Source organism: Miniopterus natalensis, chromosome 17 (genome assembly GCF_054644295.1).
Source record: "Miniopterus natalensis isolate mMinNat1 chromosome 17, mMinNat1.hap1, whole genome shotgun sequence".
Lineage (NCBI taxonomy): Eukaryota > Metazoa > Chordata > Mammalia > Chiroptera > Miniopteridae > Miniopterus > Miniopterus natalensis.
The window spans coordinates 45707550-45725721 of NC_142097.1; the positions used below are offsets into that span (position 1 = coordinate 45707550).

At 60.2% G+C, this 18172-nt stretch overlaps 2 protein-coding genes across 4 annotated transcripts; one reads left to right on the forward strand and one right to left on the reverse strand.

Annotated features, from left to right (window-relative positions):
* Positions 1-294: 294 nt before the first annotated feature.
* Positions 295-1677, forward strand: UTS2R (urotensin 2 receptor). Its single transcript, XM_087825778.1, has one exon. The coding sequence runs from the start codon at positions 295-297 to the stop codon at positions 1675-1677; it is 1383 nt and encodes a 460-aa protein (XP_087681904.1).
* Positions 1560-17726, reverse strand: OGFOD3 (2-oxoglutarate and iron dependent oxygenase domain containing 3). Of its 3 annotated transcripts, none has more exons than XR_015715906.1 (9): positions 16285-16794; positions 14153-14228; positions 12991-13033; positions 10904-10968; positions 10251-10307; positions 7754-7907; positions 7228-7351; positions 6261-6475; positions 1560-1607 (listed from the first exon to the last, which is right to left on the reverse strand). XR_015715906.1 is itself a non-coding variant. In XM_087826438.1 (9 exons), exons 1-9 carry the CDS (start codon positions 17679-17681, stop codon positions 6339-6341), a joined length of 948 nt encoding a protein of 315 aa, XP_087682564.1. In that variant the 5' UTR covers positions 17682-17726; the 3' UTR covers positions 6177-6338. The 3 variants fall into 3 exon arrangements, 2 of the variants coding, with proteins under 2 accessions (XP_087682564.1, XP_016070958.2); XM_087826438.1 differs by lacking the exon at positions 1560-1607 and adding an exon at positions 17608-17726 and having other exon boundaries at positions 6177-6475; positions 16285-16502; XM_016215472.2 differs by lacking the exon at positions 1560-1607 and having other exon boundaries at positions 6177-6475.
* Positions 17727-18172: the final 446 nt, after the last annotated feature.

Below are 18172 nucleotides of genomic sequence, written 5' to 3' on the forward strand. Positions count from 1 at the left end.
AGCCCTCCCGTGGGCGGGGTGCCTGATCTGCATTTTTAAAAAAAAATCTTTATTGATTTCAGAGAGAGGAAGGGAGAGGGAGAGAGAGAAACATCGATGATGAGAGTCATGGACCGGCTGCCTGCTGCACGCCCCCCACTGGGATCCAGCGGCAACCCGGGCCTGTGCCCCCACCGGGGATGGACCGCGACCCCTGGATCCTAGGCCGCCCCCCGCGGAGCCCCGCCGCCTGACCGCATTTCTGACGGGTGTCTTGTCCCGCAGGTGCCTCCGAGTGCGGCGCGAGGGGCGGAGATGGCCCCGAGCGCCCCGCCCGCGAGCAGGTGCCCCCTGCCGGCTGCGACGGGCGGGCCCCGCGCGTCCCTCAACGGCTCGTGGGCCAGCCCCGCGGAGCCCGGCGCCCTGGGGGACCTGGCGGCCACCGGGGCCATCGGGGCCGTGCTCCTGGCCATGGGCGCGGCGGGCGTGGCGGGCAACGTGTACGCGCTCGTGGCCACGCGCCGCCTCCCGCGCGCCTGCGCGCCCATGCGCGTCTACGTGGTGAACCTGGCGCTGGCCGACCTGCTCTACCTGCTCAGCATCCCCTTCGTGGTGAGCACCTACGTCACCAGGGAGTGGCACTTCGGGGACGTGGGCTGCCGCGTGCTCTTCAGCCTGGACCTGCTGACCATGCACGCCAGCATCTTCACGCTGACCGTCATGAGCCGCGAGCGCTGCGCCGCCGTGTTGCGGCCGCTGGACGCCGTGCGGCGCTCCCGCGGCTACCGCAAGGTCCTGGCGCTGGGCACGTGGCTGCTGGCGCTGCTGCTGGCGCTGCCCATGACGCTGGCCATCCGGCTGGTCCGCAGGGGCCACAAGAGCCTCTGCCTGCCGGCCTGGGGCCCGAGCACCCACCGCGCCTACCTGACGCTGCTCTTCGGCACCAGCATCGTGGGGCCCGGCGTGGCCATCGGGCTGCTCTACGTGCGCCTGGCCCGCGCCTACTGGCGGTCGCAGCGCGCCGCCTTCCCGCACACGCGGCGGCTGCCCAACCCCCGGGTGCTGGGCCTCATCCTGGGCATCGTGCTGCTCTTCTGGGCCTGCTTCCTGCCCTTCTGGACCTGGCAGCTGCTGGCCCAGTACCGCGGCGCCGCGCCGCTCGCGCCCCGCAGCTCGCGCATCGTCAACTACCTGACCACCTGCCTCACCTACGGCAACAGCTGCGTGAACCCCTTTCTCTACACGCTGCTCTCCAAGAACTACCGGGACTTCCGCCGGCGCCGCCCCCCGCCTTCCTGCGGCGCCGCGCCCGACCGGGGCGCCCCCGGGGGGTCTCCGCCTGAGCCCGGCCTCCAGGTGGGCGCTGGGGCGCGGTGGCCTAGCTGCGGTCCTGCTGGGCGGCCCCGGAGCCCTCCCAGCCCCGCTCTGTGCCTCCCAGAAAGTCCCCTGCGCGCCCTCCCAGCACCCACTTCAGCTCCGTCGGCGCGGAGCCGCCCCCTTCTTTCCCGGGAAACCTCTGGTGCTGTTCCGAAGGCCCGCGGCCCGGCCCCGGAGAGTCCTCTGCTCTGCCTGAGGTCCGCCGGCTGCAGACGTCTGTCCACGCGGCAGCGGTCAGCACCCGGCTCCTCCTATGGGGGAACACCGCCCATCAGTGACCACGTCCGTGGCCACGGGCACCTGGCTGCACCTCTCCCCTGATGCGCAGCCGCCTCTCAGGACCCCTCGGGCAGACCGCTCCCGGAGTGGCCGGGCACCGCCACCCGTGGTGACCACCTGGGCCCTGTCCTCCCTCTCGGCATGTCCCCCATTTAATAAAGGAGCAGCTGTTCCCAGTAAACTCGGATTAATCACGGCAGCTCTGTGGCAGCGGCCACCTCCCGGTCACCCGGCTGCAGGCTGGGCTGCGGGCCTGGCCGAGGTCGGTGCCAGCGCGGTGCTGCCCGCAGGCTGGGGGTGGGGAGCAGTGGCCCCCAGTCCACCTTCCTCTTGGAAAGGTGACCTCGAAGAGCAGTCACCAAGGACTCCTCCTTGCAGCCCAGCCCTGTCCCAGGAACCTGGAACTTTCCCTCCTGGGAGCATCTATTAGGGGGAGGGGCAGCCCGTGGGGAGTCACCATGGCCATTGTCACTATGGGTCATCTTGGTTCTGTGGGTCACCTGAAACCCTTTGGCCAGTTCTCCCCCGGCCCTAGCCCTGGCCCCCTGGCCCTGGGAAGGCACTGACCAGGTCCCCCCTCCTTCTTGGGCAAAGGGGCCAGTGCTGGGGGTGTGGAAACGGAGAGGAGGGGGAGGGGTGCAGGGGAGGAGCAGCCACAGCACAGGATGCAGGAGCTGAGAGGACCTTCTGGGTCCGGCCCCACCCTCCAGGGCAGTGCCGGTCAGCAGTGGGGATGGGAGGGGGTCTGCTGTCTGACAGATGAGCACACAGAGGCCGAGGGAGGCCAGGGTGATGGGTGAGTTCTCTCAGCATTTAGATGTCACCCACTCAACGCCCGGACCTACAGATGAAGCAGCAAAACCCCAAAGCCAGGCTCAGCCCATGGGCAGCATGGCTCACGAAGCACCTGACCACTGCCCCAGGACACCCCTCCCCCCCGACCCTGCTGTCCACCACAGGGGTGCTCTGGGCTGCCCCGGGACCTTTAGAAGGTTCCATGACAGGTTGCAATGCTCATTTTCCTCAGGGCTATGCGGACCCATCCCGCCTACACCCGCCTGTCTTGGAGGGAGAGTCTCTGCCCATCCCTGCTTGAGCACTGTTCACCTAGAAAAGCAGTAAGGGCCATAGTCAGGGGTGCTGAGAAGCAGGGACCAGAGTGACACCCTCTGAGGCCATAGCCACCCTCATGGAAAAGATCAATACATTCGATTATGTAAGTCATTTAAAATCTGCTGCAGAAAAAGATGCTGCAGCCAAGACAGGACCTACGCTCTTGAGAACGGAGTTGGCACTGGGTTTCAAGAGACGGGTCGGGGTCTAGCCCGTGGCCAGCACTCCCACTTCCAGAATTTTGCCTTAAACCGGAAAGTCAGATGTGAATAGAGATTTATGTGTGATGCTCATTTCAGCATTAAAAATTAGAGTCACCGTGGACTGTTAAACTATGACATGGTCATAGTTTATGAGACACGGAGGGCTGAGAGCAAGAGGCGTCACTGGGAAGGACTGTCATGGGGTACATCTAAGGATATTGATAAATGGGGGAAACAATGTAAAACTGTATAATGTAACCCCAAGTTTTATTTAACACAAACAAGTGTGAGCCTGTGAGTGTGGCACAGGTTTCCTTCCCAGGAGGCAGCAGGCAGACGTCCTGGATGGGAGCCTGGTGGTGGGTGATGAGTTTACCAGGTGCAGGCACATTCCTGCCCCACCCGCCAGTCAGTCTCCCTGGGTTTGGCAGCTGATCACTGCAGGGCAGTGGGGGTGGATGGGGCCACGGCCCGTGGGGTTTTTTCAGGCACTCTGGGCCCCAGGAGAGTGGCCTAGCCCAGTCCAGATGCCCATGAGAGTCCAGCCCCACCTTGCTGCTGAGCACGCACCAATGCACAGAAGGCTGGAATCGTGTCACCTGCTGCACACCCAGGCTGCTGCCCTTTGTGTCAGTTATTTATCAACAAAGAAACACACACTCCCATTCCCTTCCCTTCTGATCTTTCTGGGAACTCACTCTGGGAAGTGAAGTTGCACCTACAGCCAGTGGACATCATTGTTTACCTGCCTGGGGAACTTTCAGCTCTCAGAGACTACCCTCACCACATGGAGCTCCTGGGGGCGTGGGGGAAGGCACAGCCATGAGTGACAGTGACAGTCCCTGTGGACATATATGTAGCGCTGCCCAGGAGTGTGGCCCAAGCTGGTTTGCAGAGGCCTGAACTCTTACCTGATTTCACACCTGTGCACACCTAGCTGACAGGCAGTTCTGACCCGGGTCACCTGGAAGGCCTGCCTTGGGTGGCAGGATGCTGGGCTCCTTCCTCCCCTGAGAGGCACTCAGGAGCCCACCCTGGCTGCCAGGCAGGAGAAAGGAGGGGAGCTCGGCCAGTAGGAGGTGGGAGCCTCCATCCCCTGGAGGGAGGTGACAAATGGCCAGAGTCTAGCCAGAGCCCCATGCACCCACAAACCACCACCCCAGGAATCCAGGAGCCCTAGGGCCATGCGCAGGGCAGCTTTTTCCATTGGAATTCCAGAGGAGCGACGCTCTGCACAGGAAGCCAGGCAGCCGCCAGGAGCTCTAGACAACTGCCTTTTCCAGGCGGGTCAAGTGCCAGCTCCATGCAGAGCATGTAGACCAGTTCTCCTGGGGTGGGGTAGGCCCGAGAGCTCCCCAGGGGTGACCCGAAGGCCACCTTTCCCGCGGAGAGCGGGGGAGACCAAGGCTGGGTGGGTGGGTGGTGAGTGCTCATCCTGGGGAGATGGCCTCGGTGGCTCTTCCTCCTCCCTGCGCCCCCTCCACACGCATATTTCCTGGTTCCTCCACAGGTACCCCCAGGGTCTCTCTCCCTAAGTTCTTGTTCCTTTTTCAGAGCCGAGGACCTGGGCTCGGACTCTAGGGGCTGCCTAGGCCACAGGGTGCCTGCAGGATGACGCCAATTCCCCAGCTCAGTGGGCAGGGCGGCCCCTTGCCCCTGTGGCCTCAGGCACCCGCAGTGTGATCGAAAGTGCAGAGCCTGTGTCTCAACCCAGAACTATGTGTTGGCGTGAAATACGGAGGGAAACAAGGCGTCGCCCCTGCCACTGGCCGTCAGAGCTGCTGCCCTGGGCCAGGACCCTCCCTGGGGCCTGAGGGGGAGGGGAAGGAGCATCTCAATTTCTGCCCTTGGCCTCCCAACACTCCATCCAAACCTCACTGCCACGTCCTCACCCCACGAACCCTGCCAGCCCCCACAGGTAAAGGGGGTTTTGGCTATGTGGGGTGGGCCTTCCTGAGGGACTGTGCTTGGGGCTGGGACCCAGGGAGGGGCAGCAGGTACAAACATGTGCCCCACTTTTTCCAGGGGATGAAGCCAAGGTCCAGGAATGCACCCTGGCTGTGAGGGGACCCTGAACAGTGCCCACTCGCCTCTTCCTTCCACCTCCTCCCTGCTCATGGGGATTTTCCAGGAAGGAGCCCCTCCCCCCAGCTCTGTTCTTTAAGGGGTATGGGAGGAGCTAACTGAATTCCCCCAGGTCCATGCCACCCTGGGATGGCCAGCAGGGGCAGGGAGCTCAAGCTTAGCACCAGGCCAGCTTCGTGACCACAGCAAGATTCCAAGCCCTGATCCTCACTCCACCCTGCCTCCCATGTCCATGGCACCTCACGCTGCAGGACGGGAGAGGCACCTGTGCAGGGGCAGCCACGGCTGGGGCCTCCCAGAGCCCCACAGGCCTTCTTAGGAACAGGAATGCCACAGGCTCAGGTCCACTGGGACCTGCTCGGACTCAAAGGTGCTGAGACAAGGAAGGTCGGGGGGGGGGGCTCTAGATCTGCAGGGGACAGAGATCTGGCACTGTCCTGGACACCTGGCTGCTGACCCTTCCTGCACTCTGTGAGGCACCTCCTGCTGGCCCTCAGGGTAAACAGGGTACGGAGGAGTTGCTGGGAGGCTGCAGGGCTCCTTCCTGGGGGAAAATGGGGGCCACACAAAGTGGGTTCAGGGCTGGCAGTGGGCAAGGTAACTCAAGAGCAAGAAAAGAAACTCTAGCATTGGTCTGAAAGCCCTGAGACGGGGTTGGACCAGTGAGCAATGACATCTTCCCCTTAGGCCTTCTACCGCTACCAGGGGCCTTGGGGTCTGACCCCAGCTTGGGCCCACCTACTATTTCTATTGCATCTGTCTTCCTCCTTTGTCCCCATGTACATTCGGTTGGGGGGGATAAACTTTGCTGCCCTCATGTGGCCATCCCAGCACGGAAACCAGCCAGGGGCACTTGCCCGGTGGTGAGTGGAAGCGGCTTCCTCACGCAGAACTCCCACCCCTGGTTTCAGGTCCTTGACCCCCATCTGCCCCCAAGGCCCCCTGCTCACTGGAACCTTCTCCACAGGTGTCACGATTGCTGATGCCGCTTCCGAGTGGAGGCTGCTAGCCCCACAGGGCATCGTCCCAGGCAAATGTCTGTTCGCAAATGGGACTCTCCACCCAGGGCGTAGGGTGCCCTTCCTGAGGGAGCAAATGTGTCCACAGCCTCCCAGAGGAAACACACAGGTGCCTGGGATGTAAGAAACTGGTTCCCTTAATTTACTCAAGAGATGAAATGGTGGAAACATTAGAAAATCAAAATCCAGATGATACGTAAGGCACCTCGTTCAACAGGAAAGGATGAAACAGGAGGGAGGTGCTGCTTCCGGCTGGAGGGCTCCCTGCAGCCCGAGCTCCGAGCTACGGGAAGGCAGGGTCTGTGACGCTGTTGTCTGGGTTGCAGGTGAAGGCCATGACGATGGAGTAGCGGGTACCCCAGTGCACCTTCTCCACCCGGTGCAGGTTCTCGGACCCCGAGGTGAAGAAGGACACCCGTCCTGGGCAAGCAGGAAGGAGGAGACATGACCTGGGCCATGTGTGGTCCTCGGGACCCAGGCTCCTAACAAACCCACACCACAAACCAGGCAACTGGGAGAAACCCACACAGTAATCCAGGGGTTGCAGATGTGGGAGGCAGGACGATACCAGAGGGAACCTGCAGGTCTGGGAGGCTGGCTCCTCCAGGCAGGGTGAGGGGCACCCCAGGCCTGCTGGGCACCAGGAGCTTTTTGTGGCTGGGGGTGGGGTGTGGACACACCCAGTGGTCTATGATAACAGAGTGATTTACGGTGGGGCCTTTCATGATACAAAGTTCTACTCAAGTACCTACTGGGTTTAAAATGGCCCTCTGGGAGCCCCCCTGGCCTGGGCTTTCTTTCCCCACAGGCTCCAGAAGGGAGGGGATGAGTTGTGTGCTCAACACAAGCTCACTGGGCAGCAGGGGTCCCAGAACTGACTATCTCCATGGACATTAGCTGCTAATGTCCATTAGCTCCCTCTGGGGAGGGTCGGGGCAGGAGCACAGTGCAGGGTGGACCAGGTTCACACCAGGGCAGAGTAGGCTCGGGAGCCGCTCTGCGGTGACAGCAGAGCCTGAGGACATGCCTGCCTCACCCTCTGACAACTGGCCTCCTGGGTGTCTCAGCCCAGCAGGCACGGATCCAGGCAAACGTTGGGCACACAGCAGGCACCTCCTAAACGCAGCGTGTGCCCTGGAGACCACCCGCCCCAGGGCCTCATGCTGTCCTACCTGCTCTGGGCTCCACCATCTTGTTGCCTCCCTCATCCACGAACATGAATCGCCCCCCACCGAAATCATCCAGGTAGTCGGAGAGGTGCAGCAGCGCAGTGTAGTCGTAGGAGCCATAGGTCACCTGTGGGCGACGTGGGGGAGCATCACCACCTGGAGCTCAGAGCCCTGCATCTGCCCTTCACGCGTGGGCGTCACGCACAAAGCCACTTGCGCCTTCTCAGCTTTAGGGGAGCCCTCCTTGCTCCCAGGGTCTGGCCCTGCCTGGGGTTCCCGCAGAGCTCCGAGCCCGGGCCATGGGTCCCTGCAAAGGCCCGGTGTGTGGGGGACCCAGGGCCGCTGTCGCGGGAGATTCCCTGGCCGTGTCCATGCCCCCGGCCAGCCCACCGGCCCCATCTCCCAGGTCAGCGCAGGGGCAGGGTAGCGAGGGCCAGAATTTCTGCGCCTTAGTCGGATGCGGAGCAACCCCAGCTTTTTAAAAACTGTGGTAAAATGCACATCATAAAGAACAGGTGCGGGGGCTCACCTTGTCCGCGTGCGCGTGCCAGTACTCGTCGTAGGCCGTGTGGGACTTGGTGGTGTTGATGCGCAAAAAGAACGTGGGCTTGGTCAGGTGCAGTAAGGATGCGCTGATGCCAAAGGCCTGGGTAACCATAAGCTGGAGCTTACGCCGCACGTCCCTGCCAGGAGGACACACGCATCACCTGGAGCGGTGTGGCCTTGAGGCAGAGAATTCTCCGTGGGTCCCTCCATGCCGCAAAGGTCTACATGGGCTGGGGGAAGGTGGGGAGATGGACATGCACAGAACATCCTACCCACGTGCCACAGGATACCACGTGCAGAGCAGGAGCCTGAGGACCAATCCCCTGCAGGGGTGACACTGCACCAGGCCGGCTGGGGCAGTGTCCTGGGGACAGACAGGAGTAGTGGCAGGAGCTGAACATCCCTGTGCACATGGTCCACCTGTTCCCAAGGAGCGTATACAGGCCTGGACTCCGGGCTACGCAGGTTGGTGGTCAGGGGCAGGGCTCTAGGAGACACAGGCCCCTCCAGGGCACATCCAGGGGGCTGGGCTCCAAGACACATACGTGCAGCCGTGTGCAAAGGTCCTAAAGCCACATCCCAAGTGATACGGCTTGAGCACACCAGTGCATAAGTCATCCTAACATTTCCAAACTACTGGCTGGCCCTTTGGCTCAAGGGCGTGCCCACCTAGGCAACAGCTCTAACTGGGCGCAACAGATGCTCCCAGTGACCCCCTCAGGCTCATCTCAGTAAATAGAACATTGATCTTTTTTCCTTCCTTTCTTTTTTTTGGTTAATCCTCACCTGAGGATATTTTTTCCATTGATTTTTTAGAGTGGAAGGGAGGAGAGAGAGAGAGAGAGAGAGGAACACTGATGTGAAAGAGACACACTGATTGGTTGCCTCCCACACGCACCTGGGGATCAAACCTGCAACCCAGGTACATGCCCTTGACTGGGAATTGAACGGAGACCCTTTGGTGCACTGGCCGAGGCTCACAAAGCTGAGCCACACTGGCAGGGTGAACATTGATCTTAATGTCAGTGATGTTGTTCAACTTCTGTTGAACCAATGACATTCAAAATGCTTCTGCCTTCAACAGGGTATGACGTGTGTACTCAACGTCTATTAGTCAAGTCGTAAAAACTATTTATAGGATGTCATCTACTTGGCTGGCTTAATTCTAATCTTTATTTACCTTCAAGCTATTCACTTTCTACTTAATGATAAAGACAGTGAGCAAAATAAACTGCTTAGGCCAGCAGCAAACTAGTCACAGGGGATCACAAGGTGCATGAGGCCCTGAAACTGCCACTCAGTCCGTGGAGTGGGACCCTGCCTCCCCCTAGAAGTCGTGCCCCAGGTCAGACATCCCTGACTCAGGACACCCTTCTGCCAGCAGCTGAAACCAGTGAGCCATGTAATTGAGTGGGACCAGTTATCAGCCATTCCCATTTGAACCATCCCTTGCAGCTGTTTCCCTGGAAGGTGATAAAGGGGCCTTGTTTCTAGGCAATGAGGCTCTGGTAAGAATGACCCTCCTGCCTCTGGTGGTTAGAGATGGAGGCTGTGGCTGTGAAAGGGGAACACAGGGGCCCTCGTGGTGACAGAAACATTCAGTACCGGGACTGCAGTGGTCCTTACACGACCTATGTGGGTGATAGAATTGCACAGAACTAGCCCGGCCAGGCGTGGCTCAGTGGTTGAGCATCGACCTAGGATCCAGGAAATCACCGATCAATTCCCAATCAGGGCACATGCCCGGGCTGCAGGCTCAATTACCAGTGGGGGGGAGTGCAGGAGGCAGTCGATTAATGACGACTCTCTCATCATTGATGTTTCTCTCTCCCCCCCCCAATCAATAGAATATATATATATAAATTGCACAGAACTAAACACACACACACTCAAACAAAATAAGGCAAAACCAGGGCACTGACCACAATGGTGGAGGCAACGATGGACTCTAGCTGTGCAGGTGTCAGGGGAAATGGGGTGCAGGGTCCATAGGATCTCCTGTGCTATTTCTTATAACTGTGAGCTTTGATTACCTCGAAATAAAAAGTTTAATAAAGAACCTCCCCAGGTAGGGGAGCTGCCTGGGCAGGAGGGCGTGCCTGATACCTGACATTGGGCATGTGTGGTGTGATGTGTAACCAGCACAGCCTTTGCAGGAACTGGGGGGCAGGCTGCTGCTCCTGGCACAGTTACAAGAGCTAATGGGCCCACCTGAGAATGGCTGTGTGACCTTCCTCACAAGGGCCGCTGCTTCTTGGCCTGGATCCTAACTGGGTCGTTGGTGAGTGCCACAGTCTAGCTGGACTCACTTACTAACCGATGCCCAAGTATTTCAGCTCAAGGTCCGTAGCTGGGCCAGGATACTCGGCTGGATGCCAGCCCTGCCTGCAAGAGGACCAGGGAGGCAGCGGCTGCTCTGCCCTCACCACTCCCAGCCTGGGCCCTTCCAACCCACACCTGATCTCCCGGCTCCTCCTTACCCATATAACTGGAAGTCCTCTTCTGAGAAGACGTTTTTAATTTTATCCCCAAAGTAGCTGAAAAAATAAGAAATATTACAAATCAAACATTTTACTAACTTTCCCTTTAAATTCAGTCTTTACTCCAGGTAACCCACAGTCCCTGAACACCAGCTGGTCCTGCAGGTTGGAGCTGACCTGTTTCTATAATGATACCTGCCTGGTAAAGGGGAGGGAGGGTGGGAGGTCAGGGCGGCCTAGCAGACTGAGGGTGCTGGTTCCAAGGCTGGGAGAGTCTAGGCTTCTCCTGGCCACCAGGAATAATCAGAGTCACTCAGACCCTATGGCTCACACGCCTCACAGGGAGCTGGCCTGCCTCACCTCTCCCACTCTCCCTCAGCCCCGTTCCTCAGCCTGGAGCAGGCCCCAGCTTCCTGAGAAGCCCCAATGTAGCACTAGACTGTTCCCTGAAGTGTGGAGAACACGGATGCTGCCCTCTGAGAAGGGCCACACCTTCTGGTCTTGCCTGACCCTCGTCCCTGTGGCAAATGTCACAGTTTACCCAAGACTTGAAGCCGCTCTGATGCAAACCCCTCTTGGTGTCCCCTGCTAAGAAGTGCTCAGAGCCGCAAGTTCATGTCGGGCGTTAGGATCACTGCCCCTTGGACTCTCACCTGTACAGGTTCACAAAGTTACTCCCAAGAGACAAGGTGCCCGAGTGAAAGTCCAGGATGGACGCCTGCAAAAGACGGTGGCAGAGCAGAGCGTGAGGGCTGCGCAGCAGTGGCGACGGGAGTGTTACCAGCTGACAGGAAACACAAGTGACCAAGACCTGGCCTAGCACACCCTGGGGCAGGGAGACATGGCCGGGTTTGAAGAAAGTGAGGCCCAGGGTGTGTGCACCACACAGGTCCTGTTCTCTGCAGCCTAAAGAGCAAACTCTGGTCCAGTTCTGAAAGCAGCCCACCCCCCACATGCCGCTGTGATGCACTGAATTATGAGTCCCTTCCTCCCGCCTGCCCCCAGCTTTGATGTGAAACCAACATACAGCAATCTGCTTGTTTAAAGTGCACAGTCTGGTCAGCTTTGACGGTGCTATACACCCACGAAACCACCATTACTACCAAGACAACAAGCACATCCGTCACCCTAATTTCTTTGCACCCCTAGGTAATCCCTCCCTCCTGTCTCTCCACCCACCCCACCTCCAAGCCTGACGTGCTTCCTGCCCTAACAGATCGACTGATGTTCTCCCGTTTCGGTGGACGGAGCCCTAAGGGTGCACTCTGGTGGGCTCCTGCCCTGCGCACAGCCACCCTGCGCCCCCGGGCTCCGCGCACCGGCTGTCCCTCCCCTGGTCTGTCTCGTTCACCTGCAGGCGGGCGTGTCCGTGGTACTGGCTCTGTCACTCTCTCGGGCCAACGCCAGGCCTGGATTGCGGGGTCGTGACTAAGGAACGGCCTGGGCGCCCAGCACCACCCGCCGCAGCGGGTCCTCTGCACGGCCCAGGAGCGCCGCACAGGGCAGGTCTGCCCCCAACGGGAGGTCTGCCCCCCCCCCCCCGGCAAAGTCTGCGCCCCACGGAAGGTCTGCTCCCCCCCCCCCGAAGTCTACCTCCCACGCGAGGTCTGCCTCCCCCGAGGAGGCGACCGCCCAGTGGGCCGAGCCCGGGCTTCAGAAACGCCAGCTGCCCTTAAGGGCGCCAACTGGGTGACTTGCTGCGGGACAACCTCCCCGCGGGCTGCGCGGAGACGGGTCCCCACGACAGGTGTCAGAAACCTCCCTGACTGAACCGAACCGAACCAAAGGGGCCACTTCACCTCCCGAGCCCAAGGCTGCAGAGTAAAAGCCGGCAGGGAGTCGCAGATGCGACAGGAAGGCCTGGCCACGCCGCGAGCGAACCTTCCTACGAGCAGCAGCGCCAGGGTCGCCGCGCGACCTCCGACCTCCGGGCAGCTGCGCGCTGGGCGGAGGCCCTCGGCCAGGAAACCACACGGGAACTCAACCAACGAGATCTCAAGAAACGAGATCTCGAGCTAACGAGATCTCAAGAAAACGAGATCTCAAGGCCAGGAGGTCTCGCGCTAACGCAGACGCTGGCGGGCCGCGACCCCCCCAGGCCGCCCGGAGCGGACGAGCTGCGTCTCCGGGACTCGGCTCCCTGCGGCCGCTGTTCCCAGGCCCCCAGGCCAGGGCCCTGGAACAACAGGAACTTATCCCCGCGCTCCGGAGGCAGGAGTCTGCGCTCAAGGTGTCGCGGGCCGCGACCCTCCGGAGGCTCCAGGCTGCAGCTCCCGGCGGCCCTGGGGGCCCCGGGTATGGCCGCCTCGCTGCATCGCTGCCTCTGTCCTCACAAGGCTTCTGTTCGGTCTCGCGTCTCCCCCTGCCTTCCCCTTACACGGGCCCTTGGCACCGGGACTCCCCCGGATGACCCCGGAAGCTCTCATCTCCAGGCCCTTAATGACGCCTACAAAAACCCTTCTCCCAAATAAGGCCCCATTTGCAGGCTCTGGGTGGACCGCTGGCCCCTGCAGTCTGCCGCAGAGGACGACAGTGCCCACACCGGGTCTGGGACCTCCGGCTGGGAGCGCGAGGAGCCCCATTGCCACCTTGGTCACCACTTCCCGAAGCCCCTCCATTCCTCACGGGTGCAGGGGCACCCAAGGGCCCTGCATGTCCATTGCCACCTCCATTGCCCTTGGAGGGAGGGGAAGTTAAAGAAGTAAAGAGAAAGCTGAAGCAGGAATCACATACAACTCACCCCTCCATAGGATCCTCCCCGGGAGAGCCCCTTCTCTGCGATCCTGTAGGACAGATAATTTTAAGCCACACTTATTAATAGTCTTATCTAAAATATATATAGGCAAATATCAATCCCACGATTAATGCAGTGTTAACAGATTGTTTAATGTCTATGATGTAAGCACATATTTAGACCACAGGACTCAACTTCCAAAGCTAAGTGAGTGAGTGGCAGTATTTTATCATCTTGTTGAAAACACAGGACACAGTTCAGGGAGAAGTGGGCAGCATGACCATTTGCCTTGCTTAAGGGCTGAAGTACTCCCAATGGGTCCCTGTCCTGGTCACCACAGGCTGGGGGGGCGGCCTCTGGAATCACCAGTTCAGGAAGTTGGGCCCCGTGGTGGTTTGTGCTGGACCTGACAGGACCATCTGATCACCAAAGAGGCAGGAGCTTCCAGCACTGGGCAGACGCTTTGCAGACACCCAGGAAACTGCCTGGGGGAGGGTCAACCCTTAAGACCAGTGCCCCAGGCCAGGAGCCCCACAGTCTTGTCTGGGAATGGGGAGCATCTCCCATTGGGACTCTCAGCCAGGCATGTGGTAGACATCAACCACAGCTCAAGGGCTAGACTCTGCTCCACTTGGTACTTGCTTCCAAAGACATTTTGTGTCTGAAGAGCTCATTGGAAAATCTCAGCTTTAAGATCCTGTTTTTAAAACTTCAGCCAGACAAAATCCAACAACTTCCAAGTAAGATTTCCTGTCCTGTTTGAGTCACTGCTAGTGACTGAAGGGTGAATCCCCACCCAGTTCTGGAGGAGACGAAACCAGTACCTAGCAATCACCTGCTGGGGGCGAACACCTGCCTCTACACAGGTGCCTGCTGGGGCCCCCAGGAGCTGATGGAGCAGCACCCACATCTGACCACCGGAACTGGTCAGAACCGCTGGAGGGAGCCTGGTTCCAGAAGGTTCCGTCAGCAACTGCCTCACAGAGGGCAAACAACCTTTCTTCCTGGAAATTAGACAAGCCTACCCTTGTCTTGGGAGCACACAGGAAATTCTCATGAAATTCTAAATTAATTCTCTAAGTCATCTTTTTAGTAGTAATTTTCTGCTTCTCACCCCCAGCCCCACATTCCTGCTTGTTCGGGGCAGAAGCCCGCAGATCTGTTGTACCTGCGCATCCACTGGGCTTCATTCCTGGTGATGACAGCGTCGGTGATGCCCCGGCCACACTTGATAGGGGAGCAGCCTGGAGACAGAGGAGCCAGAGTGAGAGGTCAACCCAACAATGATAAATAACAACAAAGCCTGTGGGTGGCCCTCCCCAGGTTGAATGGGATTTCTTGTTTTAAACTATATCTTTATTGATTTCAGAGAGAGGAAGGAAGAGGGAGGGAGAGAGACAGAAACATCAGTGATGAGGGAGAGTCATTAATCGACTGCCTCCTGCACACCCCCGACTGAGGATTGAGCCTGCAACCCGGGCATGTGCCCTGACCCGGAATCAAATGCCGATCTTCTGGATCCTAGGTCGATGCTCAATTGCTGAGCCACGCCCGGGTGGTCAAGGGACCATGGGATTTTGTGGGATGCAGGCCCCCCCAGCATGAAGAGCCTCTCCTCGCTTCTCTCGCCTGAGGCGATAAGGAAGGGCAGGTCCAGAGGCTTTAAAATACACTCCAGCTATTTTTTTATTCTGGTAAAATATACATAACACGGAACTTACTGCTTTAACCACTTTTACCTGGGGCGCGCTTTCACGTTCTGCAGCCATCACCCCAACCATCTTCAGAACTCTGTCATCTTCCCAAACTGATACCCTGTTGGGAGCCGGTGACATGTCTGGACATGGTCAACACCACCTGAGGGACCCTCCCCACAATGACCCTTGATGTTGAGAGCCCGCTGTGTGTCTGGACATGGTCCACGTAGCCTGAGGGCCTGGAGCCATGGACTCGACCCTCCCCACAAGTTCCTGTTAGGAGCCGAGATAAAGATAATTACCAAGGTCTGGGCTCACGCAGGAGGCAGGGTGTTTACTCTGAGAGTGTGTTCATGCAGCCTTGAAGGAGCTATTCTGTATCACCCTCACCTCATTACTAACTGTTTGTTACTCACTCTATAATAAAGGCATTGAACCATTTGGCTTTGCACCTCATTGGAGGGCAGCCCTCCGGATCCCGTAACTGTGTTTGTCTCTTTCATTCCCACCGCTCGAACTCAGGTTTGTTCGTCTTTCAGGCTGGTTCCTGACAATACCCTATACCCATTAAACACTAACTCCCCTGTCCCCCATTCCAACTGTTTTCAATATTGATGAGTTACTAAATGGGCAGGAAGGAACTTTTCTTCAGTTCCAACCACTGAAATATATTTTCTTGGGCACGGGCTTTGGAGGGAAGAGCCACCTAAGGTGGAGGGCGGGCCACAGAGCCCGCTCCTGCCTGATCTGCAGCGGGCTGAAGCCCGGCCCCTGCCCCGCACGCCCCGCAGGGAGAGCCCCTCGCGCGCGTCTCAACAGCGCGCCCTGGTGGAAGGATTTGGCAGCCTCTTCTTGGTTCAAGTTCAAGGCATTGCTCCGAATTAAAAATAAACTGAATTCTGCCTGTAAAACCCGGTCGCTCAGGCTAGGTTTTTCAAACTGAGACCGCATCCGCGGAGCAGGGGGAACGTGCGGGAAGGTGCAGTGGCCAGAAAAAGGCCGGAGGGCGCGGGGTCTCACGTGGCCTAGACCGTCACCCCACCGGGGGGCCCGCGCTCTCTCCAGGGTGCTGAACCCCGCAGGTCTTAACCAGATCGCTGACCACGCCCTTCCCCTGCCCTCTCAGAGCAAAGGGCTCCAGGATGGGACACGTGCCCAGGTGGGAGAAGGGCCTCTGATAGTGGCCGCTCCCTGCTGCAACATTTTCTGCAGTGACAACGCTGTAAGACACTCTCACAGCCAATGCCTTTTCTGGTTTCAACTTTCTCATCCATTTCTTTCCAATTCTGTTACATCCCTCTAGGCAAACCGTCTCCTTCAGACAGCGCCCACAGTGAGGGGCACCTCAGTGAAACACTGGCCACGGCCTTCAAGGTCCTCCAAGGTGACCAACGGGCCTGCTGTGTGCAGGGCCTTAAATGCCTGCACTGCCCAGCCCAGGTGTGGGCTAACAAACCTGGGGTTGGGGAAAGGACATCTGTCACCCCTCACTCCTTTCACCCCGATCCCCACCGATTCACTGTAGCAAAAGACATGCATTTTAAGCGCGCTGCACTTCATGTTAACTTGCTGCTTGTCCCTGGATCGCTGCAGCACTGCCTACCTTTGAACCTTTGTTGCCTGTTATAGTCCTTGGAGCAGGGCACCTCGATGAACCAGCGGGGCAGGATCTCACTGCGGTAAGCCAGGATCTCAGTGACACCATCATCGCCCCCCAGACTGTCCCAGAGCAGGAGTGCAGCGAGTGTGGCACAGGCCCCCAGGATGGTAGCTCTCAGCCACTTCCTCCACATCTCCCGTGGTGCCTGCGCACTCTTCACGCTGAGGACAGTAAACACGACCATGGTCACCCACATGCACCAGTGTGTGCTGACAAGGCAGACCATGAGGACCAGAGGCCCCATCCACAGTGGTTACAGCCTTGACCCGCCCCTGCACTAACCACTGTCAAAGCTACTGTCAATCAATCCAGAGGCACCTGCCCAGCCAGGAGGATGCCGTCCATGCACTGCCCAGGATCACGCAGGGCTCACTGTGCCCCTCACAGGCAGCAACAGGAAGAGCTGCCCTTGAGCAACCTGTTTGGGGAGCCCTGCCAGAGTCTGTGATGCTGTTCACGCTGCCTGCATCTGGCAACGACCCCGTCCCCACCCCACGCGTGTGTCCCTGGCGTGGACGCACATGCATGCACACACGCACACACACACATGCACACAGCCTAAACTAAGTTAGGTCTGAGTCTGACTCGCTGAACTAAAACTGCAAGTCAGCCAGAAAGAGAAATAAGCACAACAGAAATGGCCTGCAAGCAAGACACTCTGTACAATCCGGAGGCCCTGTGTAGCTCACACTGCCCGTGCTGAAGTCCCCTCGAAGGCCATGTGATAAGATGGTCACTCATTCATTCATCGGGCCACCCAACAGGGAGCCCTCAAGTGCGCAGCCCCAAGGAAAGCAGACAGGGACCGGGCGATGGGGCCCCGGCGCCTTGGCGGGCCGGGCGTGGCGCCATCTGCACACACGGGTAGGAGCGTCAGGGCAGGTTTCGAGGGGGGGCCTCCCTTCCGCCCAGGACCCCAGCCCGAGGCAGCCAGGGGCTCTGGGCCGCACTGGCGACTGGCTACCCGGGCTGAGGGTGCCGGCGGGGCGGGGTTCTGCAGGCCCCGCCCCACTAGAGGCCCCGCCCCGAGGCAGTCCCGCCCACCAGAGCCCCCGCCTCCTGGAAACCACGCCCCTTCGTACCCGCCGGCGCCCCGGGCAGGCCACACCCACATAAAAACCGCATCCGCGGGAGGCCCCGCCCACAACCGACCCGACCCTCGTCGGGACACGCCCGCCACAGAGCACGCCCCACGCAGCCCCTCTGGCCCCGCCCCCGCCCCGGCCTGTGGCGGCCGAGCTCGCGCCCTCCCGCGCCGCGCGGTACCTGGTCGGGCGCCTGCGTTCGGCCGCCTCGCCGCCTTCGGGCGCCTTGGGCGCGCCCCTCCGCTGAGGCGCCATCGGTCCGTTCGGCCGCGGAGCCGGGCCGAGCGCGGGAGCCGCCCGAGCCGGGAGCAGAGCAGCGCGGGACCCGGCAGGAGCGGCCGGCGCGCGGAGCGACGCGCTGCGCTGTGCGCCGCGGGCGCGGCCAGACCCGACCAATCGCCGGCCGAGCGCGCCCCGCCCCGCCCCCTGCGGCCGCCGAGCCCCGCCCCCTGCGGCCGCCGAGCCCCGCCCCGCGTCTCCGCGCCCTGCGCCCGGCGGGGCCGCCCCGGGAGCGCGGCCTGAGCGTCGGGCGCCCGCAGCACCTTCGCGGGGCGGCGGCGGGGCCTCCGCCGGCCGTCGGGCGCCTGCCGTCTGCAGAAGCCGAGCGCGGAGGCTGCTCCTGCGGCCCGTCGGGAGGTGAGCGAGTCGCTGACGGGCGCAGAAAACCTCCCGGGACCCCGCGCACCGAGACGCGCTCTGCCGCGGCGGGGCCGTGGGCGCTCGTGGTGGGTGGGGCGCAGGCCGGG